Here is a 25828-nt window from a genome sequence, read left to right on the forward strand (position 1 = left end):
TAAATAAACATTATATTATTAACTTTGTAAGTATCATACTAAAATAATATATATATATATATATATATATATATATATATATATATATATATATATATATATATATATATATATATATATATATATATATATATATATATATATATATATATATATATATATAATCGAACATATATACAAATTTTAGAAAATAAAATAAGCTTATATAATATCATAATACAATTCATTTTATATCAAAAAATAAACAAAACCAATACCAATAACAAAACTAAAGCTTTCTCTGTTTTAGTCATAGTGTATACTTTCTAATAATAAAATGTTGTAAAGCAGTGTATATAAATTTGATTGATTCAACGTGCACACACACATAAATTGAACTGAATAGCAAATCGACTTGAAATGATTACAATTTCAAAAATGTGGAGTTAAAAGAAAAATTATGAAATTAAAGATTAAAATAGGATTTCAATCCAAGTAAACCGAATTTGACTTGCAGAGTTAAAATATCTATTCAAAATCGTTTCTCGCACATGTATACAATAATATAAATAACTTATAATATTTATTTAATATTGTATAAATTGTATTCGGTTTTATATTCGGTTTTTGGTTAACCAAATTAAAAATTTTCAAAACCGAAAACCAAACCGAAAAAACAAATTAAAATTCGGTTTCGGTTTTTCTCGATCCGAAAACCATTTTTCAAATTTGGTTTGGTTTTTTTCGATTTGGTTTCGATTCGATATTCGGTTTAAATGGTTTCAAACCAAATGGTGCACACCCCTAATTCAATTGGGTCTCAACAATATAACTTACATCCAATACCGAGGGTAAAATATCTAGATGAACATTTCGTATCTTTGATCTTATTCAAACTATCTTATTTGCTTTCTTTGCATTTGTTTTCATTATATAAACTTAAAAGACCAAAAATATTGTTTTTACTTTTAATCTTCTCTGATTTGGCTAAATCGTTAAATAGCCACAAAAACATAATATCTTGTACCTTTAAGTTTCATTTACTTAGTTAATCATAATATAGTTTCTAATTCTAGTTTGACTAATCCAACTGTCCTTGGAACGATACATGGAACTAAACCATTATTTATACTACTACACGATCGGGTACACTGCCCGTTAGTGTGTAACAATCTTTAATTGGTATTTTTCCATACTATTTCATATAACAATTCATATACCACGCTTCGCACATCAAGTTTTTGGCGCCGCTGCCGGGGACAGTTTTTGTCAAAATAGAATTATTAACTAATTTGTGATTAAGTAGTTTCTTAATTATTTTTATATTATTAATAGTCTTTGAATTTTAAACTTATAGAATCGGTACGTTTAATAGTTTTTGTTAGTTATGTGATTGACAGATTTTAGGTTGCATATGTCACATACCCGAAGTTCAGATTCATCATTACTTACACCGCTTACAGAACCTGATAGAAAGCTTGGTAGGATCCCAAAAGAAGTATTTGAACTTTTTGAATCTTCATCAAAGCAGGAAACTTTTGATTCAGAATCAAGTACAACCAAGCCGATATATTCTGAATTTGGTGAGCCCGTTCCTCCTCCAAAATTTGAAATGGAAGGAGAAGCACGACCGGTGGTACCAAGACAATCAATGGCGGCCAAGATGATGGCAACCCGAACTGGACAAGGTAGTTCTATTACTCCTCCCACCGGTGAGGTAAATTTTGAAATAAAAGGACCTATTCTCCAAATGATTAATAACAGGTGTCAATTTTGTGGTGGTCTGAATGAAGATGCAAACGAACATATTCGTCTTTTTCAAGAGATATGTCTTCTTTTCAAACTTAAATCAGACACTGACCAGGCCATATTTTTAAGACTTTTTCCATGGACACTCCACGGGGAAGCACGAAGTTGGTTAGATTCATTGGCCAAGGCTACGATAGAAACTTGTGATGGTATGTTGGAAAAATTTCTTAAGAAATATTTTCCAGCTACTAAGTCCGTGAGACTCCAACACAAAATTACCCAATTCTGTCAAAAGCTGATGGAAACCTTGTACGAAGCATGGAATCGATTTTCCAAAATGCTAAGAGGTTGTCCAAACCATGGTTTGGATACCTTCTAAAAAGTCCAAATCTTTTACAAGGGTTGTGATGTTGCAACCCGAATTTCCATTGATCAAGCGGCCGGAGGTTCACTTATGGACAAAACCGAGTAAGAGGCTTATGAGATAATCGAGAAGCTAGCCGATTATTCTCATGAGTGGCATCAAGAACGACCAATTACTCGTAATGCTCAAGTCCAAAGCGCCGGTGCTTATGATGACCTTAGTTCCCTAAGTGTGAAAATAGACGGTGTTGCTCGAAACATGGACAAAATCACCAAGGAAATTCATAGTATGAAAGTAGGTTGTGAATACTGTGGTGGTCTCCATTTAGGAAAAGATTGTGATGCCGGTTTAACAATGGCTCAAAAAGAAGAAGTGGCTTTCATAAGCCAAAGAAATAATAATCAATTTCAAGGAAGAGCCCAGTTTAACCGAAACTTCAACAACCCCTACAACCCTCAAGGTCAAAATTCCAATTACCAACAAGGGTCAAGTAGTGGGTTCCAACAACAAACTCCGGGTTTTTATCAAAAACCCCAACAGGAAGATAAAAAGTCAAATTTGGAGAGTATGTTGGAAAAGTTGATTGCATCACAAACTCAGCTTGTCACAAACATAAACCAAACAAACGAGAAAAACGAACACCAGTTTAGAAACCAACAAGCCTCAATTCAAAATTTGGAGAAACAAATGAGTGGTTTAGCTAGTTTACTGAGTGAAAGAAAACCAGGGAGTTTACCGGGCGATACTGATGTGCGCAGAGGTGTATATGAAATAGCTTATATTTTACTAGGAAAAACTATTAAATACGATACAATTTTACACAAGATATTTATTTATTTATAGAATGGATATACTTAAACCTTGCTACAACACTTATAGGCAGTGTACCTAATCATACAGTATTGTTGTTTTTAGTAAGTCCGGTTCGTTCCACAGGAAAAATCTTTAAACAAAGCTTAACGCTATATTAGTTTTAATTTATAAAAATACAAATATATAAATAAGTAATATTATTATTATAAAAGGGGGGGTTTTTACCGTCTAATGACCGGTTTGTCGATTTTTAACACTTTAGACGCAGTTAAAACCTAATGTAAAATATTAAAAATAAATACAAGACTTAATTTAAAGCGTAAAGTAAATAACGATAATGAAAGTGCGATAAATAAAAGTGCGATAAAATAAAATTGCGATAATTAAAAAGTACGATAATTAAAAGTGCAATTAAATAACAATAAATAAAAGTGCGATAATTAGAAGTGCAATTAAATATAAAATAAAGGAAATTAAATATGAAATAAAAGAATTATGCTTATTTAAATTTCCGTAATCATGATGTTTGACGTGTTGATTTTAGTTTTATGCCCATGGGTTAATTGTCCTTTGTCCTGGATTATTTAATATATCCGTCTGGTTTTTGTCCATAACAGACCATCAGTCATAAATATAAAGTGCGAGTGTCCTCGTCAAATTATCCTTATACCCGAAGTTAAATATTCCAACTAATTGGGGACTTAAACTGTAACAAGGTTTTATTACTTTGTTTAATAATTACACCAGGTTATCGACTGCATGTAACCCAAGGTTTTAATACTTTGTTATCAATTATGCCAAGTGTCCTTGTACATAATTTCACCCCTGTTTTAATAATTCCATAGACTATTAATCTATTCCCGTGTCCGGTTAAATGAACGATTATTCGTACATATAAATACCCCACCCATCGTGTCCGATCGAGTGTATATGGTTATTTATAGAGACGTCCAATTGTAAATCTTTATATTAAAATTAACAAACTATCATTTAGTTAAACAAATATAAAGCCCATTAATAGCCCATAGTCTAATTTCCACAAGTGTCGTTCTTTTGTCCAAACCCCAATTATGGTACAAAGCCCAATTACCCAATTTTAGTATTTTTAGCCCAACATCATAATTACTTCGGATTAAATAAGCATAATAATAATTTAGCTACGAGACATTAAATTAAAAAGGTTGAACATAACTTACAATGATTAAAAATAGCGTAGCGTTACACGGACAGAATTTCGACTTACACCCTTACAACATTCACTAACATACCCTTATTATTAGGATTTAAAATTAAAATTAAAATATATATATACACGTTCACATATGGATAGAGAGATTGATATATGATATATAAAACTCGTCGAATGCGTTGGCTTTTATAGGCAATTTCAGAATTTGGGGCTCCGCGAGTTGCGGTATTTTTGCCCTTCAAACTCCGCAAGTCGTGGAGTTTGCTTTTACAGCTCATCCCTTTTTGGATCTTCTTTGCCGACGGTTTTAATATATAAATATAAATTATATATAATTATATAATTAATTATATATTATATTATATTATATTTATATACATAGTTAACTTGTAATTTTTAGTCCGTTGCGTCGAGCGTTGAGAGTTGACTCTGGTCCCGGTTCCGTATTTTCGAACGTCCTTACGTACAATTTAATATCTTGTACTTTGCGTTTTGAATCTTGTACTCTTGTAATTCTGAGACTTTTCTTATCAATAATTGGAACCTCTTTGATTGTATTTTGTACTTTTGAGCTTTTTGGTCGTTTGCGTCTTCAATTCGTCGAATCTTTCTTTTGTCTTCACCTTTTAATATTTAAACGAATATCACTTGTAAATAGAACAATTGCAACTAAAATCTTGTCTTTCTTGAGGGATAATGCTATGAAATATATGTTCGTTTTTAGCATTATCAAATATTCCCACACTTGAGCGTTGCTTGTCCTCAAGCAATATAGTCTTGAAATACTAGAATCACTTCTTTATTCTTCACACTTTGTACATCAGTGATTTCTTTACGGCGGTATAGACAATGGTAGTAACGTTATGGTTTACAGTCCCACATGACTATAAAAATTTAGATCCATTAAGGAAATTGGATCTTTATGAAAACATTTGATCTTTTGAAAATTAAATCTAGCTTTTACCCTAGATAAGTTTTCCGGAATAACCCTTCACCTGTGTTTGCAAATTCTTTTTGTGGGTTTGGTGGGTTTCAGATTTAAAAATTTTAGCTCAAAACTTACGGTTTTGTGTCACCCACTTGCTAACCTTGTATTAGGAAAGCAACACGTCCAGTATACTTGCTTCGTATATTACCTTTCGATAAACTACCGTCCGGTTGTAAAGGAAAGCGTTGAACAAGCAACTGTTAAGGCAATATCCCCTGACATGCTTTTAATTATGGTCTATAACGTGTCGGACGCAATTTCTATCCTTGGTAGGAGCAATAGTAAAGCTCACCCTTATAATTTTTCGGTTTGGCACAAGGTCCTGTCTTTGACCATGCTATGCAACCACCGTTCTTACGGTTGACACCCGATTTGGTTCAGGTGACCTAATGAATTCCAGTTGAATTCCTAGGATTTTACGTTCAATGGTAATGAACGCATTGAAAATGGGTTTTTAGAAAACAAATCGGTTTTAATTTGATCAAAATATTTTCTCGTTCAAGCTTGAGTTTAGATATCATCGAATTCCATGAGTTTGTAATTCTCAATCTTTAAAGTCAATCTTAAGGATTGAGTAATATCAGGCTTAAAAGCTGATTTTTAATCTTTAAGGAGATTATCCTTTCTGGGGATCTGATTCATTAGTCTTATCAAGCTAATTTGCACGGTGCCCCCCATTGTACGAGATAAATCCTTCTCATGGTTAGGATAAATCTGACCACTTGGTGACCCTGTTTGATGCTGAGGTCCGTGGATTTCCTGCTGATTTTAGAGATGACTTTTCTAGGTTTTTCGTCAACCTACAGCTGGTCTGGACGACAACTTCATGACCTAAATCAAGAAGCGCGTTTCTTTTTCGGAAGACTTTACTTCCTTTTAATGATGGAATTGATTCATCGTGTAGATCCATCTTTCTTACAGTAAATCGGGTAAAACTTTTTAGTTTAGTCCAAAACAAAAGTATTTTCAGTTATTTGTACAAAAATATGTTATATATGTTTTAAATAACTTTGTAAATTTTTCCACACTTGGCTTTTATTTTCCTTTTTATTGTCCTCTATTCCATTTTAAATGAATTCTAACATTTTGGTTTGTTTCTCAATTTATGTCCTTTCCGAGGTAACAATAATTTCGGTGTTAACACCTAGTTTTATCGTTCATAAATATGTATAAACATGATTTTGAATTCATTTAATTGAAAATTTTGAAAAATTTTACTAGAATTGGGTAGTCAGTATATAAGACTAGGGCTGTTCTTTATTATCAGAGAGCACTAGATTCTAATACAACTACTGCTTTACTAGTATTTCTAATGGTAACCAAGTGTATAAAGTAAAAATTTTTAAAATCCGAAAGAATTTAACCCCTTCTCACACTTAAGATCTTGCAATGCCCTCATTTGCAAGAAATCAGTAACAATTTAAATTATTGAGGGTGATTAGCGTAGAAAAATGATTAAATTTTACCAAAGTTTCCAAACATATTGTTCTTTGTTGTTGAATGATAAATGGTGCACATCATTTGTTCATTCCGTCTTGTTGTTACATCACATTTGTTTTTCATTTTTTTTTTTTTATAAAAACTTTAACTTATAAAGCAATTAATTAATTAATTTTAAAATTTTGTTTCCTTTGTTATTTAGGACGAGGTCGTTTCGGAACGATGTCCTAGTCCGTCCCTCGATAAAATTTTAAAATTAGTCAATTTAAAGTGCGGTTTTAAAAGCAAAGATTTTTGGGTTTTTTAATTTTTTTGGCATACTTTAATTCAATAAGATTAAAAATAATGATAATAAAAGTTCTCGTCCCTCCCTCGAGTAAAGCAATTTCGGTTCAAAGACCTAGTCTTCAACTCACGAAGAATTTTAAAAATCATATTTTTAACTTAGCGAAATAAAGTAAATTTTTGTTTTTAAATTCACACCAAACTTAAATTATATTTTTGTTTTATACATACAAACTTATATTAAAAATATTAATTTTTTAAATATTTACAATTTTAAATATATTGATTTAAAAAGTTTACAATATCAATTTAAGATTTATATATTAATTTTTAAAAACATGGTAAAAATAAAATTAAAAATCTTTTTGGGTTTTATCCCACTTTAATCAATCAAATATTATCAAAAATATACGCCCCTCTTTTCGGTAAAGTAATTTCGGTTCCATAACCTAATTTAACTCATGATGAATTTTTGAAATATTTTGAGTTGATTGATTCAAGATATTTATACCTTAAGAATAAACGTTAAATTTCGCAGTGATGTAATAAATTTTTGTATGATATCAATAATTTCGGTCGCAAGACCTAATTTCATCGAATACCAATTTAATACTTTATAGCGAACAAATTAGCGTTTATTATCAAAAGGTTAAAAATAAAAATAAAAATAAAAATAAAAACTGTACAAACTTACCTGTGAAATAGATTTCTTAGTGATATGCTCTAGCCCACTCATAAGATAGTCGGACTAATTGATTTTCCATGGCTACATAGGCGTAACCTCGAGCATTCAGTGTTTTTTCTTCTAAACATATGAATGGTCCATCTCTGCATAAACTAACAAATTCGGTGTTTGAATAGGTTTGATTATTTGAACATTTACCTTCGTGTGACCATTTTCCGCATTTGTGACATCTTTCAAGGTGTCGTGCTCTTCTTTTCGCTGCGGATTTTGATTTTCCTTTACCAAATTGTAACTTATTATCTTCGCATCTGGATTCTTTTCTTACTCCGTCCAATTTACCTCTGATTAATGATACTATTTCACTTGGAAGTGTGTCATTATTACGTTTAGTGATCAAAGCGTGTAGCAATAGACCATGATTTAATTCACAGGAAGTCTTCATTTCGTAAAAACCTAAAAAAATAAAAATTCAGAATGGGGGGAGAAGACTAGTTCTTTAGGGTCTGCTAGGGAAAGACCATTCGGGTTTTATTTTCGAGAACTACACGAAAACAGACAATATAACTCTAACAGAAATACATATTATTCTTTAAAGACTTGATTCTCCCCACACTTAGTTAGCTGTGGTATCGAAATTGTGATTAACTTCATTGTCGAATTCCATCGGACTATCTATGTAGTGTTTAACTCTGTGACCATTAACTTTAAATTCAATCCCATTTGAATTTATTAATTCTATCGTTCCGTATGGGAAAACTCTTTTGACTATGAATGGTCCAAACCATCTTGATTTCAATTTTCCAGGAAATAGTTTGAATCGTGAATTGAAAAGAAGAACTCTGTCTCCTTCTTTAAATTCTTTTAAACTTATGATTCTTTTATCATGCCATTTCTTCGTTCTTTCTTTATAGATTAACGAATTTTCGTATGCTTCATGTCTTAATTCTTCTAATTCGTTTAATTGACTTAACCGTAGACGTTCAGCTTCATGTAAATCAAGATTACATGTCTTCAAAGCCCAAAATGCTTTGTGTTCAATTTCTACTGGAAGATGACATGCTTTTCCTTAAACGAGTTTAAAAGGTGTGGTTCCAATTGGAGTTTTGTAGGCTGTTCTAAAAGCCCAGAGTGCATCCTCCAATTTAATGGACCATTCCTTCGAATTTGATCCTACGATTTTCTCTAGAATACGTTTTAAAGCTCGGTTGGTATTTTCAACTTGTCCACTCGTCTGTGGATGATAAGTGGTGGAGATTTTATGAGTTACTCCATATCTTTTAAGAACTTTCTCAAGTTGATTATTACAGAAATGAGTACCCCGATCACTTATTAAAGCTTTCGGTGTTCCAAACCTTGCAAAAAAGACGTTTTAAAAAGTTGACTACAACTCGTGCATTATTAGTTGGGAGAGCTTGTGCTTCCGCCCATTTAGATACATAATCAATGGCAACGAGAATGTAGAGATTGTTATGAGATTTTGGAAATGGACCCATAAAGTCAATACCTCAAATGTCAAATACTTCACATACTTGAATGACATTTTGTGGCATTTCATCACCTTGACTTATTTTTCCGGCCCTTTGACAAGCATCACAGGATTTGCAAAGAAGGTGTGCGTCTTTGTAAATTGTAGGCCAATAGAATCCAGCATCATAAACTTTTCTTGCTGTGAGTTGAGGCCCATAATGCCCTCCTGTTGGTCCTGTGTGACAATGGTTTAAGATTTTACTAGCTTTATCTCCGAATACACATCGGCGTATTATTCCATCGGGACAACTTTTAAACAAATGTGGATCTTCCCAGAAATAGTGTTTTATATCACTGAAGAATTTCTTTCATTTTTGGTACGATAATCCTTTTTCAAGGAATCCACATACTAAGTAGTTTGCATAGTCTGCAAACCATGGAATTTCATTATAATCTATCTTCAATAGATATTCATCAGAAAAGTTGTCTTGTATGGCCGATTCATTTAGAACTTCTAATTCAGGATTTTCAAGACGAGAAAGATGATCGGCTGCGAGATTTTCTGCTCCCTTTTTATCTCAGATTTCAATATCAAACTCTTGTAATAGTAAGATCTAACAAATTAATCGTGGTTTGGCATCTTGTTTCGAAAATAGGTATCTAAGAGCAGAATGGTCGGTATAGACCACTGTTTTAGCTAGAACGAGATATGAACGAAATTTGTCAAAAGCAAAGACAATAGCAAGGAGTTCTTTTTCAATAGTTGTGTAATTTGTTTGTGCTCCTTGTAACATCTTACTAGCATAATATATAGGTTGAAATCGTTTTTCAATCCTTTGTCCTAAAACGGCTCTCATTGCAAAATCACTTGCATCGCACATTAGTTCAAACGGTAGATTCCAATTTGGAGTTATCATGATCGGCGCATTAGTGAGTTTCTCTTTAAGAATATTAAAAGATTTGATGCATTCATCTGAAAAGATGAATGGAGCATCCTTTTCTAGGAGTTTATTCATAGGAGTGGCAATTTTAGAAAAATCTTTTATGAAACGTCGGTAAAAACCGGCATGCCCTAGAAAACTCCTAACTCCTCTAACATTGATGGGATGTGGAAGTTTAGCAATTACATCTACTTTAGCTCTATCCACTTCAATTCCTTCCTTTGAGATTTTATGTCCCAGAACGATGCCTTCTTTAACCATGAAATGGCATTTCTCCTAATTAAGTACTAGATTTGATTATTCGCATCTAATCAGCATTCGTTCAAGATTAGCTAGACATGTTTCAAAAGTATCACCGAAGACTGAAAAGTCATCCATGAAAACTTCCATGCATTCTTCTATCATGTCGTGAAAAATCGCCATCATGCACCTTTGAAAGGTTGCAGGGGCGTTGCAAAGTCCAAATGGCATGCGTTTGTAAGCAAAAGTACCATAAGGGCATGTGAACGTGGTTTTCTCTTGGTCCTCGGGTGCTATTGGAATTTGAAAATATCCGGAAAAACCATCAAGAAAACAATAGTAACTGTTTTCGGCTAACCTTTCTAACATTTGATCAATGAAAGGTAAGGGAAAGTGATCTTTTCTGGTGGCGTCATTTAATTTTCTATAATCAATACATACACGCCATCCTGTTACAGTCCTAGTAGGAATAAGCTCATTTTTTTCATTTGTAATGACAGTTATTGCACCCTTCTTAGGCACGCATTGAACTGGGCTTACCCATAGACTATCAGAAATTGGATAAATTAAACCTGCATCAAGCAGTTTAATAATTTCTTTCTTAACTACATCTTGCATATTAGGATTTAGTCTTCATTGGCGTTGCACATATGTTTTATGACCTTCTTCCATAAGGATTTTATGTGTGCAATACGAAGGACTTATTCCTTTTATATCATGAATCTTCCATGCAATATCTGGTTTATGAGCTTTTAACACAGAAATGAGTTGTGATTTCTCATTTTCAGTAAGAGAAGACAATATTATTACAGGTAATTCAGATTCACCATGTAAATAAGCGTATTCCAAATGATTTGGAAGTGGCTTTAACTCTAATGTCGGAGGTTCTTCTATCGATGATTTATATCGATATCTGTCTTTTTCTTTTAGCATTTGAATTTCTTCTGTTGTTGGTTCATATCCATTAGCGATTAGTGTAGCTAACATTTCAGTTTCATCAATTGGTTCAGTTCCTTCTCCTAAAGAACATTCTCCTGTTCCTTGTAATTCTGGAAATTCTTCTAACAATTCTGCATGTGATTCTATAGTATGAATATAATAACATGTATCATCTGTAGATTACGGTTGTTGCATTGCTCTATCAACTGAAAAGGTAACACTCTCATCCTCTATACTTAGGGTCAGTTTCTTACCGAACACGTCTATCATTGCTTTAGCCGTGTTTAAGAATGGTCTTCCTAATATGAGAGGAACTTGAGAATCTTCTTCCATGTCCAGAACAACAAAATCTACTGGAAATACTAAAGTACCAACTTTAACTAGCATGTTCTCCATTATCCCTCTAGGATATTTTATTGATCGATCGGTTAGTTGTATGCTTATTCGTGTTGGTTTTAATTCTCCAAGGTCTAGTTTAGCGTATAGTGAATACGGCATTAAATTTATACTAGCACCTAAGTCTGCCAATGCTTCTATTGAACTAAGACTACCCAGAAAATATGGAATTGTGAAACTTCCTGGATCAGATAATTTTTCTGGTATCTTATTCAACAGCACTGCTGAACAATTAGCATTCATAGTAACAGCCGAGAGTTCTTCCATTTTCTTTCTATTTGTGATTAGATCTTTCAGAAATTTAGCATATCTAGGCATTCCTGAAATTACATTAATGAAAGGAAGATTTACATTTATCTGTTTAAACATATCCAAGAATTTGGATTGCTCGGCTTCAAGTCTCTCTTATTTCATTTTACTCGGGTAAGGAAGTGGTGGTTGGTATGGTTTAACATAAGGTTTAGCCTTAACTGTGTTATCTTCATTAACCTTTTCAACTACCGGTTCTTTTTCCTTATCTTGTTCAAGTTGTGTTTCTTGTGGAGTAGGAATAGCTTCATCAGAAATTACAGGTATTTCAGGTGGTTTAAGTGTAATATCACTTCTTGTGGTAATGGCTTTAGCTATTTCATTCCGGAGGTTAGCATTTGTATCACTAGGTAAACTTCCCGGTTTTCTTTCACCTATTAACCTTGCTAGGTTACTTACTTCTTGTTCCAAATTTTGAATAGAAGCTTGTTGATTTCTAAATGCTTGAGCATTTTGTTCATTAGTTTGTTTCTGAGATGTGAAAAACTGCGTTTAAGTTTCAACTAGCTTCGTCATCATATCTTCTAAATTCGGCTTTTTATCATCGGTTTGTGGTGGTTTGTTTTGACTATTAGGTCTTTACTGGTTGTAAGTATTGTTGGATACTTGTTGATTACTAGGACCTTGTTGGTTGTTGTATGGAACATTTCAGTTATAATTCTGGTTTTGATTGTAAATTGGTCTTGGCGGTTGATAATTATTCTGATAATTATTTCCAGGCCTTTGGTTTATGTATGAAATATTCTCTCTTTATTCCATTGTTAGTTCAATACTGAGACAATCTTTTGTCAAATGTGGTCCTCCACACTGCTCACAACTAATTCGTATTGAGTGTATATCCTTAGTCATCTTTTCCATTCGTCTCTCGACAGCATCTATCTTTGCAGAAATGGAATCTAAGTCATGGCTAGAATCGGCTCTAGCTGCTTTAGATGATCTAACTATATCTTTTTCTTGGTGCCACTCATGTGAGTGGGAAGCAGTGTTATCAATAATTTTGTAAGCATCAGTTTCGGTTTTCTTCATAATGGAACCACCAGCTGCTATATCAATGTCTTTCTTTGTAGTGATGTCACATCCTTGGTAGAATATTTGTACTATTTGACAGGTGTCTAAACCATGTTGCGGACATCCTCTTAATAACTTTACAAATCTGGTCCATGCCTCATATACAGTTTCGTTTGGTTTCTGTGTGAACGTAACAATTTCTCCTTGAAGTCTCACGGCTTTAGATGCCGGAAAGAATTATTTAAGAAATTTTTCAACTAAAACGTCCCATGTATCAATCGCCCCTTCAGGTAACGATTCCAACCAATCTTTGGCTTCTCCCTTTAAAGTCCAGGGAAATAACATGAGATATATCTGTTCATCTTTAACTTCTCGGATTTTAAATAGTGTGCAGATCCTATTAAAGGTACGATGATGTTCATTTGGATCTTCCTTCGGCGCACCACTAAATTGGCATTGATTAGTCACCATATGTAGAATTTGTCCTTTGATTTCATAATCTGGCGCATTAATGTCAGGATGAGTAATTGCGTGACCTTGGCCAGTGCGTTTAGCTCTCATTCGGTCTTCCATACTTAAAGGTTCCAGATTTTCCATGATTGAATTTGTTGAATCTGAATCACTAGAGGATTCTGATTTAATGGTTCGTTCCTCAACAATCTCTGTTTGAATGATTGGTGGTTCCGGAGAAAAAATTAATGGTTCAGGATCTATGAATCGTCCCTGAATATTCTCCGGATTCTCAATTGTGAGGTTGGGTTCAAAAAAATGGATTATCAGAAATTTGAATTGGAGTACTTGGTCGACTGGATGACGATTCTAAAGAAAAATCAACGGCGACAATATTTGTTAGATGTCTTGATCGAGTTACAGGTGGTGAACGTACAACAGGTGGTGAACGTCTTGCTCGGTGCATTCACTGAATATCCTATTAGTTTTTAAAAGGAAAGAAAAATTATATAAGTTATCCAATTAATAGACTTTTCTGATTTTGCCCACGTTTCGAATAGCCAAAAGATGCAGCAGAGGGGCAGGATTCGTTTGGTCTTAATATAATTGAGTACTGTTTGGCTCCAATAATCCGGTCCACGTACAAATCCAACTATTACTACGAACCAGAAAATTTTGATGTCTATCAATTTAACCACTTAAAACAATTTTTCGTAATTTTAAGAAATTTAGAGAAGAAGTAGAAAAATTCTAAGTCCTAAAAACTAGAATGGCGAGAAATAAGAAAGAAAAAGAAAGAGCGCGTCGAAAAAGGTCGAAAAAGAAAAGGGTTGAAAAATAAAAGGCGTCGAAAAAATAAGAAAGAAAAAGAGTGACTTATAAAACTTAAAAACACTCGACTAACCCAACCTTATTACTATCACTAACTTAAAATTAAAATTACAAATTGAGATTACTAATTGGAGTGATAATTGATACATAAGTAAAAGGCGTCGAAAAATAAAAAAAAGAAAGTAGCGCGTTGAAACTTAAAAAAAAAGAACTAAAAACTAAGAATTAAAAGTTGCGTCTAAAAATATTAAAGCTTACAAGTAAAACTATATCCCAAATGGCAATAACTTAAAAAGGTACTAAAACTTAAAAAGGCGTCGCAAAATTCTAAAGCACATAAATCTTAGTCTAAAGAGAAAGCACTTAAGGGATTTTACGGCAAAGCCTAAATATCTAGAAGTAAAAATAAGCTACGACAAAAACTAGAACTTAAAATTAGATACGAGCGAAAAATATAAATATTACGAATAAACGATTAAAAAGTTACAAAAATAAAAATAGGTTTAAAATTGATAAAGAGTACAATTTTTATAAAAATATTATTTTTATATTATTTATTTTATAAAAGTATTAATTTTTTATATACAAATAAAACTAATTATAATTTAATATTATTAATTAATTTAAAAAACTTAAACTAAATAATAATAATAAGTAAACTAATTTAGGGTTTATTAATAATAATAATTAATAATACTCCGTAATTAATGCGATTAGGGTTGTGTCAGGCGCGTCAGGTTAAACTCCGCGAGTGCGGTGTCTAGCTGGCAACAAACTCCGCGAGTCGCGGAGAATGCAAATTCAAATGACAGGCTGGTTTCGTTCGACAGGTTTTTTTATTTTATATTTTAAATAAATACAAAATATTTAAATAAAACTTATATTTTTTTAACACTAAAATAAAAATAAAGAACTTTATAAAACTTTTAACAAAATATTAAAAATATATAAATTTTTATTTTTCTTTTTATACTTTCGAATATTTAAAACGTATTTTTACAAAAACGTATTTTTATAAAAGTAAACTAAAAATAAAAATCTTTTTTTTATATATATAGCGTTGAGCTTCCTGCTTTTAAGCTAGATTGTTCCCCGGCAGCGGCGCCAAAAATACTTGATGTGCGCAGAGGTGTATATGAAATAGCTTATATTTTACTAGGAAAAACTATTAAATACGATACAATTTTACAGGATATTTATTTATTTATAGAATGGATATACTTAAACCTTGCTACAACACTTATAGGTAGTGTACGTAGTAGTGTAGTTTTTATTAAGTCCGGTTCGTTCCACAGGGAAAATGTTTAAACAAAGCTTAACGCTATATTAGTTTTAATTTATAAAAATACAAATATATAAATAAGTAATATTATTATTATAAAAGGGGGGTTTTTACCGTTTAATGACTGGTTTGTTGATTTTTAAAACTTTAGACGCAGTTAAAACCTAATGTAAAATATTAAAAATAAATACAAGACTTAATTTAAAGCGTAAAGTAAATAACGATAATGAAATTGCGATAAATAAAAGTGCGATAAAATAAAATTGCGATAATTAAAAAGTACGATAATTAAAAGTGCAATTAAATAACAATAAATAAAAGTGCGATAATTAGAAGTGCAATTAAATATAAAATAAATGAAATTAAATATATAATAAAAGAATTATGCTTATTTAAACTTCCGTAATCATGATGTTTGACGTGTTGATTTTAGTTTTATGCCCATGGGTTAATTGTCCTTTGTCCTGTATTATTTAATATGTCCGTCTATTTTTTGTCCATAACAGTCCATCAGTCATAAATATAAAGTGCGAGTGTCCTCGTCAAATTATCCTTATACCCGAAGTTAAATATTCTAACTAATTGGAGACTTAAACTGTAACAAGGTTTTATTACTTTGTTTAATAATTACACCAGGTTATCGACTGCATGTAACCCAAGGTTTTCATACTTTGTTATCAATTATGCCAAGTGTCCTTGTACATAATTTCACCCCTGTTTTAATAATTCCATAGACTATTAATCCATTCCCGTGTCCGGTTAAATGAACGATTATTCGTACATATAAATACCCCACCCATCGTGTCCGATCGAGTGTATATGGTTATTTATAGGGACGTCCAATTGTAAATCTTTATATTAAAATTAACAAACTATCATTTAGTTAAACAAATATAAAGCCCATTAATAGCCCATAGTCTAATTTCCACAAGTGTCGTTCTTTTGTCCAAACCTCAATTATGGTACAAAGACCAATTATCCAATTTTAGTATTTTTAGCCCAACATCATGATTACTTCGGATTAAATAAGCATAATAATAATTTAGCTACGAGACATTAAATTAAAAAGGTTGAACATAACTTACAATGATTAAAAATAGCGTAGCGTTACACGGACAGAATTTCAACTTACACGCTTACAACATTCGCTAACATACCCTTATTATTAGGATTTAAAATTAAAATTAAAATATATATATATATATATATATATATATATACGTTTACATATAGATAGAGAGATTGATATATGATATATAAAACTCGTCGAATGCGTTGGCTTTTATAGGCAGTTTCAGAATTTGGAGCTCCGCGAGTCGAGGTATTTTTGCCCTTCAAACTCTGCAAGTCGCGGAGTTTGCTTTTACAGCTCATCCCTTTTTGGATCTTCTTTGCCGACGGTTTTAATATATAAATATAATATATATATAATTTATATAATTAATTATATATTATATTATATTTATATACATAGTTAACTTGTAATTTTTAGTCCGTTGCGTCGAGCGTTGAGAGTTGACTCTGGTCCCGGTTCCGGATTTTCGAATGTCCTTGCGTACAATTTAATATCTTGTACTTTGCGTTTTGAATATTGTACTCTTGTAATTCTGAGACGTTTCTTATCAATAATTGGAACCTCTTTGATTGTATTTTGTACTTTTGAGCTTTTTAGTCGTTTGCGTCTTCAATTCGTCGAATCTGTCTTTTGTCTTCACCTTTTAATATTTAAACGAATATTACTTGTAAATAGAACAATTGCAACTAAAATCTTGTCTTTCTTGAGGGATAATGCTATGAAATATATGTTCATTTTTAGCATTATCATATACCAATAAGAATCCCCGAAATGAACACGCCAATGTTATCACCACACAGAGTGGTCTAGCATACGAGGCTCCAAGAATGCCCAAAAATTCTGATTTCAGTGTTCCGTTGAACAAAAATGATGAACCGGTTAAGGAGCCGGAACAAGTGGTTGAAAAGGAAGAACGGGAGAAACCCGTAGTGAAGCCATATCAACCACCGCTCCCATACCCAAGGAAGCAACAACAAGAAAGGCTAGAAGCCGAAAGGTCAAAATTTCTAGATATGTTTAAACAAATTAACATAAATATGCCTTTCATTTATGTAATCTCAGGTATGCCCAAGTATGCTAAGTTCTTAAAAGACTTACTTACTAGTCGGAAGAAAATGGAGGAACTTTCATCAGTCACCATGAATGCTAATTGTTCCGCAATCTTGATGAAAAAAATACCAAAGAAGTTAGCAGATCCTGGAAGTTTTACCATACCATGTCTCCTAGGAGATTTGGAATGCATTAAAGCATTAGCGGATTTAGGGGCTAGCATAAATTTAATGCCTTATTCATTATATGTTAAGCTAAACCCCGGGGTACTAAAACCAACCCGAATGGCCATTCAACTAGCGGACCGCTCTGTTGAATTCCCTCGTGAAATTTTAGAGAATATGTTAGTAAAAGTGGGTACCCTAGTATTTTCGGCCAATTTTGTAATTTTGGACATGGAAGAGGACACACGTGTGCCTCTTATATTGGGTCGACCTTTCCTCAATACCGCTAGAGCTATGATAGATGTTCATGGGCAGAAATTGACCCTTAGTATTGAGCATGTTAAGGTTACCTTTTCCGTTGACCATGCCTTGCAATACCCTGAGTCTACTGATGACCAATGTTATTATTTACAAACCGTAGACGCATATTCGGAGTTGTTGCAGGAATTTCCAGAATTGCAAGGTTCGGGAGAATGCATTTTGGCCGAAGGTGATGAAGAAAACATGGTGGAAGAAGTGGAGATGTTAACCACCTTGATGGCTAACGGTTATGAGCCAAATGATGAAGAATACAGAAAGTTGGATTTAAAAAATGAGTACAATTGTAAAACATCGATTGAAGAACCTCCCGTTTTGGAACTCAAGCCACTTCCAAGTCACTTGGAATATGCTTACCTTCAAGAGGATTCTACTCTCCCGGTTATCATTTCATCCGAACTCTCTGTAAGTGAGAAGTCTAAACTTGTTTCCATGTTAAAAGCCCATAAACCGGCTCTAGCATGGAAAATTCATGACATAAAGGGTATAAGTCCCTCTTATTGTACACATAAGATAATAATGGAGGGTAACTATAAGCCATGTTTACAAAGACAAAGGCGACTGAACCCTAATATGCAAGAGGTCGTTAAAAAGGAGACTGTCAAACTCCTAGATGCGGGTCTTATTTACCCAATTTCAGATAGTCCTTGGGTGAGTCCGGTCCAATGTGTACCCAAAAAGGGTGGCATGACCGTTATCACCAATGAAAACGATCAATTAATTTCCACTAGGACTATCACGGGTTGGAGGGTATGTATTGATTATAGAAAATTAAATGATGCTACCCGAAAAGACCACTTTCCCTTTCCTTACATTGATCAAATGTTGGAAAGGTTAGCAGGAAAGAACTTTTATTGTTTTCTTGACGGTTTCTCGGGATATTTCCAAATCCCTATAGCACCCGAGGATCAAGAGAAAACCACCTTTACATGCCCTTATGGTACTTTCTCCTATCGACGTATGCCCTTTGGCTTATGCAATGCTCCTGCTACCTTTCAAAGGTGTATGGTAGCTATTTTTCATGATATGATTGAAGACTTTATGGAAGTATTCATGGATGACTTCTCAGTCTTCGGTGATCCTTTTGATTCATGTCTTCATAATCTTGAGCGTATGTTGATTAGGTGTGAGGAATCTAATCTTGTACTTAACTGGGAAAAATGCCATTTTATGGTAAGAGAGGGCATTATTTTAGGTCATAAAATTTCCTCTGCGGGACTAGAGGTGGACAGAGCTAAAGTGGAAGTCATAGCCAAATTACCACCACCGTTAAATGTGAAAGGTATAAGAAGTTTTCTGGGGTACGCCGGTTTCTACCGTAGGTTCATTAAAGATTTTTCTAAAATTGCGACCCCGATGAACAAAATTCTTGAGAAAGACGCTCCATTTGTCTTCATGGACGAGTGTCTTAACGCCTTTAACCTCCTTAAAGCAAAACTCACGCAATCACCCATTCTCATATCGCTGAATTGGTCAATTCCATTCGAACTTATGTGTGATGCTAGTGACTTTGCTATTGGTGCCGTCTTGGGGTAAAGAATTGAAAAACATTTCCAGCCCATTTATTATGCTAGTAAGACATTGCAAGGAGCCCAACTTAATTACACTACCACCGAGAAGGAACTCCTGGCAATTGTCTTTTCGTTTGATAAATTCCGATCCTATTTGGTACTAGCAAAGAAGGTTGTCTATACAGACCATTCAGCATTAAAGTACTTGCTTGCTAAGCAAGATGCTAAACCCCGGTTAATACGTTGGGTCTTGATTTTGCAAGAATTCGACATTGATATTAAAGACAAAAAGGGGGCCAAAAACCTAGCTGCCGATCACCTTTCTCGACTTGAGAACTCGAATCTTGAGGTTCTCCATGAGACTGTTATCCAAGATAACTTTCCGGACGAAAATCTCATGAAAATTGATGATCCTTGGTTTGTTGACATAGCCAACTATCTTGTTGGAGGGTACTTAGAAACCGGTTGGTCACATCAGAAAAGAAAAAAATTCTTTAGTGACCTGAAATACTACTTCTGGGAAGACGCTTATCTTTTTAGGCATTGCGCGGATGGTATGATTCGGAGGTGCATTACGGGAAAGGAATGCACTCAAATTCTTCTTGATTGTCACCGTGGTCCAACGGGTGGGCACTTTGGTCCCCAAATTACGGGGAGGAAAGTTTACGAGGCCGGTTTTTATTGGCCTACAATATTCAAAGATGCCTACGCCGATTGTAAGGCTTGTGACGCATGCCAACGGGCCGGTCAAATCACTAAACGGGATGAAATGCCTCAACAAAGCATCCAAGTATGCGAGGTGTTCGATGTTTGGGGAATTGACTTTATGGGGCCCTTTCCAAAATCTCATTCTTATATATACATACTCATAGCCATTGATTATGTTTCCAAATGGGCGGAGGCAAAACCTCTCCCCACAAATGATGGCCGAGTTGTAGTAACCTTTTTAATGGAACTTTTCTCAAGGTTTTGCACGCCTAAAGCCCTTATCAGTGACCGAGGTACCCACTTTTGCAACAAGTAATTAGAAAAGGTGTTGAAAAGATATGGAGTAATCCATAAAATTTCAACATCTTATCATCCCCAAACAAGTGGGCAGGTGGAGAATACCAATCGATCGTTAAAACGCATACTTGAAAAGACCGTTGGTGCAAATCCAAAAGAGTGGTCAGTTATGTTAAACGATGCATTGTGGGCCTTTCGCACGGCCTACAAAACACCTATTGGAACTACTCCTTTCCGAATGGTATACGGAAAAGCATGCCATCTCCCGTTGGAGATTGAACATAAAGCGCATTGGGCGCTAAGGGCATGTAATTTGGATTACCAAGAGGCGGGTCAGTTACGTTTGACCCAGTTGAATGAATTAGATGAGTTGAGGCTTGAATCCTATAACAACTCTCTAATTTATAAGGAAAAGACCAAACAATGGCATGACAAGAGATTGAAAAATCCAAAGGAATTCATGGAAGGAGATCATGTCCTTGTTTACAATGCCCGTTTCAAGTTATCACCAGAAAAGCTTAAGTCCCGATGGTCGGGACCATTTGTTATTAGAAAAGTGTACCCTTATGGTACAATTGAAGTGGTGAACTGGAAGGGTGATATTTTTAAAGTGAATGGCCACCGGGTCAAACACTATGTCGATGGTCCCATAGAAATCGAAGACGAGGTTAGCCTCAACTTCGAGAACAAAGCCTAAATCAAAATGGGGACGAGTTGGCTGAACGACTCGTTAAAGAAATTTCACGCATGTAAATAGTGTGAATCGCTTGTTTTATGATTGGTTTGATTGTTTTTAATGTACAAAATGATCTATGATAATGATATGAGCTTTTGTGTGTTGAAAATGGGAATTTTTATGAGTTTTATGAAGATTTTGAGCCTCCAGACCATTGGGACGCCGTCCAAAATTCCTTGGACGCCGTCCAAATTCAAAGGATTTTCGAAAAATGAAGTCAGTAGGTTTTAGTGTAACTGGACGCCGTCCAGATTTTCTGGACGTCGTCCATCTTTTCTTTACTGGACGCCGTCCAGCTCTTCAATACTGGACGCCATCCAGATGACTGACTCAGAAAAAAAAACGCGTTTTAAAGGATATCCGACCCATTTTTCTACCACACACACTTTTAACTCAGTTTTTCTCTCCCAAAAACGAACCAACACCTAAAAACCCTAATTTCTTACTTCAAATTCGTGCATTCTTTCTTCAATTCCAAGCTTGAATCATGCTTTCTAGGGTATTGCTAATCTCTTTTCATACTTTTCTTTCTCAATTACTTGATTTGTATGTCTATATGCATAAATTAGTGAAAGATAAGTGTGGGGTGTTTGATTTGCATGATTCTTGTTTAGATTAACATGCCTTAGTTGTTTAATTACCCATTATGTCTTGATTTTGCAATAATTACATGTTTAAGGGGTATGCTCATGATTCTAGGGTTTGTGATGATTAAATCCGAAATTAGGGTAGTTAATTCAAGATATTGAGTTTGTTTGTGATGTTTATGAAGCTTGTGAAGTGTTTAATTGTTGTTGATAATATAGATGTTAATTTGGCCGGGTCATAAATTGAATTTTAGTGAATTTCTAGCATGCTTTGAATTGTGATGTCTTATGAAAGATGTATGCTAGTTTCTCACATGTTTAAGCCTATTGAAGTGGATTGATGGTATGGAATGCTATGATGTAGTGGCGTTATAATGGTCATTTTGAACTAAATTGTGATAACTAGTGCTATGATTGTAATGAATATCATTAGAATGCAAGTTTAAATGTCATGACCTATGAACGCAACATGCTTGAGTCCTAAGTTGATGCCTAATTGTGAATTTTGTGAACCACATTTTTGTGAGAGTGTATTTGCTAGTTTATGTTGACTTTGGTTGACTGTGATCAATTATTCTGAACATACGCTTTTACTTATATGAATCACAATGCTTATGAACTTTGAATGGCATGACTAATTCCCCTTGCTACTCGGTTATGTTTTTAGCTAACATTAACACAACGGTTTCTATGTTCTTTGTTTTGGTGTTATTATGTTTTGCAGGGACAATCTAGCAGGGGTGGACAACCGAAAAGGGGCAGAACATCAAGAAACATTCCACCACCACCACCAGTTCAACACCATTCATCATCATCATCTGGCGAAGAAGAAGACGCTCAAAATAATCCAATAGTTTGGTTAGAACATCTTCAGGACAATGATGATTACGGGGAAACTTTTGCTCGAATTACCCGTCGATCAATTAATGCTACATGGTATTTGGACTGGGCTCCTTTGATTGAGGCAGGTATGCATGCCCATGTTACTCGTTTGTTAGCTATACCATATAGTAACAGATTGACATACGCATGGGAACAAATTTTCAGTCTACACGATCAAGTGTTTCCCGTGCTATGTAAAGAATTTTACTCAACTTTCCGATTCAATAATGTTCGCGATCCACTCTCAGAAGCTTTCTTTAGATTCCGGCTAGGGGGTGATGAAAGAAGTTTGAGTAGTTTTGGGTTATGTAGAGTTTAGGGTATTTTTCACGAGCTTACTGACACACAATTAAGACAATATTTGGTAAGCTCAGAGTATCATAGGGGAGTGAGTTTTAATGAACAATCCATTTGGAGAAGGATTAGAGGGCCAAATTCATCTAGCCCGTTCAAATCAAGCAGACACAGGTATACTGAAATAGCAACCCCTGACGATAAGCTACTCCATCGACTTATCGCATGTACCTTTAATGTGAGAGTTGAAGGACATGAAAAGGTTAAATCTCTGGATCTATGGATAATGGATCAAATAAAAAGGGGTTGTCACACCGATATACCGGGATTAATTGGGAACTATTTGTTGGGTATAGCTACGGATGCGCGAAGAGAAAAACCGCTTCTAGGGGGCCACTACATTACGCGGATTGCCCGTCACTTTAATATTGATCTTAATCGCCTCATAGAATGTGACCATGCAATGAAACCCCTGAAAAAGGTTTCTTATGTTAACGCCGAGATTTTGATGTACGATGGAAATAGGCGTTTGGTACCTTTTGTGGCAGGTGGCGGGAGTGGTAGTGGTGCGAATGTACAACAGGAACAACAAGAGGAAGAGGAAGCAGAAATGGAAGCCCAGACAAATGTTCAAGGTCAAGGTCCTTGGTATCTGTCTCAATCTGGTTGGGATGATTTGGTCAATAATATGAACAACATGAGGGTGAGTCAGCAAGGAATGGAGCAACGCCAGATTGCTCAAGTACATAACCAGGGATGGAACAGTTATGGTATTGATTGGAATAACCATAACACCGAGTTATATTATTCCAACCCCGATCAGTACTATGGAACAACACGTCTGACACCCCAATACTACACTGATCCTGAAAACACACCTCCGCCTTACCCAATTTATAATGCTAACGATGCGATGCAGGATGCAAGGAACCGATTTGAGCAGGAATACCCGCGAGGACGCCGAAGCAGAGATGGCTCAGAAAACTACTTTTGGCCTTACGATAACTAAAGGCCTGCGAGCCAATTGTGATGCCCCGTACAAAACCATCGTGTACGAATCATCAACAGCAGGATCATTACAAGGTTAAGTACTATATGCATTTTCAAAAAGAGTTTGCATTCATTAATAAAAGGTGACGTCATAACTAACGCCAATTGTTTTACAATCCAAAAGCATGCTTCACTAAGTAGAAGCATATAATAAGTGTATGTGACCACAATGGTCGTTACAAGTCATAGTTCAAAAGTAGTAAAGTATGAATGCAAGATAAAGTAGTTCATGCGATGACAACTCTAAGCAGCGGGTGTCTACAGCACGACTAGTACACAGCGGAAGCTAACCTCAAGCACCTGAGAAAAACATGCTTAAAAACGTCAACACAAAGGTTGGTGAGCTATAGTTTAAGTATAACAGTGTGTAAGGTAGGCCACGAGATTTCAGTGCTACAAAAAGCGTTTCAAAATAGTATGATAAAGTATATGTTAACCGTGGGCACTTGGTAACTAACTTAACGTTTATACCCCCTGAAAGTACACTTGGCAAGTGCGTATGTCTACGAAGGATTAAACACTCGTTAAATGCTAGCGCTACTAGCCCGAGTGGGGATGTCAAACCCTATGGATCCATATCTAAGATTCGCGTTCACGGTTCAAAAACCAATGATTAAACGTTACCGAGCTAAAGAGAATGTTTACGCCGTTGTATAACCCACACATATATAAGTTTAAGTACTCGTGCCTAGTATGTAAAACATAAAATCCGCATGTATTCTCAGTTCCCAAAATAAGTTAAAGTAAAAAGGGAATGCTATAACTCACAATGATAATGTAGTCGTAAAGTCGGTTCGGAAAAGGTGTGCAAGTAATCGGTCCGGAGGTCCTCAACCTAAGTCAAATAGTACTAAGTCAGTAAATCGTCTTAATAGGTTTAAAAGTATGTAAATAAGGTCTTAAGGGTCATCATCATTCTTCATCAAACATAAGGCGTAAAGTAAGTTTCGTTTATGAAAGTAGTTTAAAACAAAGGCTGACTTCAGTCAGTCACCATGGCCTCTACCCTTACTGAAACAAGGTGAGACCAGTGGCCATGGCTCCGTATATGAGTCCTTTCAGTGTGGTAAAATTTATAAAAGCAAACTCGTCTTCATTTGACCGTGACGACGGTCTAAGTGCGAGTAGGTCAGAAATTTCTGCACAATGTTAAAAGGACATAGTGACGATCGGAGGGCCATAAATCCTAAACCGTAACTCGGATTAAGACGAGTCCTATATGAAAAGTTATCTACTCGAAAAGATATATCTGAAAATACAGGTTAGAGTAGCCTAGGTTTACTTTTCTGTTACAGAAACAGCACAACAGTAGGTAGAAGACAGAAAGCAGTAAAATAATGGGTTCCGGTGAGTTTGATGCTTGATGCTTATCACGGTTCTCATCCTTGATGCGTATAGCTTTAAGTGTACAATTCGTTGATGTGTTTGCATCATCTTGACCAAGATTTGACCATCATAACCCAAGTGCAAGTCTAAGACATGAAGCACAACTCACTTATGAGTTGTATGAAGTTTGATGAACCAAAGTTACATCAAAGTCTTAGATCTAACACATACATGAACTTTAAGACTAATAATAAGTTACAAACTTGAAAGTGAACTTATGAAATCAAGATCTTAAGTTGTAGAACATAGTTCTTAGTTTGATCTTGAAGATCCAAGACTTAAAAGTCTAGATCTAACATAAGTGTACAAAGTTATAATTAAAAAGTTTCATTTACATGTCCTTGAACTTTTAAAGTTACTTTTAGTTCAAGATTTATGAGATCAAAGTTAACTAGTAACATTTGACCAATCACAA

General features: G+C 34.5%; 1 protein-coding gene across 1 annotated transcript in view; it reads left to right on the top strand.

Moving 5' to 3' along the window:
* The first annotated feature begins 1630 nt into the window (after positions 1 to 1630).
* LOC139888908 (desmethyl-deoxy-podophyllotoxin synthase-like) overlaps positions 1631 to 25828 on the top strand; it is a 35695-nt gene continuing 11497 nt past the window's right edge. The window contains exons 1-5 of the mRNA XM_071871889.1: positions 1631 to 1696; positions 22526 to 22594; positions 22676 to 22769; positions 23058 to 23393; positions 23526 to 23551. Coding sequence (XP_071727990.1) covers positions 1631 to 1696; positions 22526 to 22594; positions 22676 to 22769; positions 23058 to 23393; positions 23526 to 23551 — 591 coding nt within the window. The remainder of the gene's footprint in view (positions 1697 to 22525; positions 22595 to 22675; positions 22770 to 23057; positions 23394 to 23525; positions 23552 to 25828) is intronic.

Source organism: Rutidosis leptorrhynchoides, chromosome 2, assembly GCF_046630445.1.
Source record: "Rutidosis leptorrhynchoides isolate AG116_Rl617_1_P2 chromosome 2, CSIRO_AGI_Rlap_v1, whole genome shotgun sequence".
Lineage (NCBI taxonomy): Eukaryota > Viridiplantae > Streptophyta > Magnoliopsida > Asterales > Asteraceae > Rutidosis > Rutidosis leptorrhynchoides.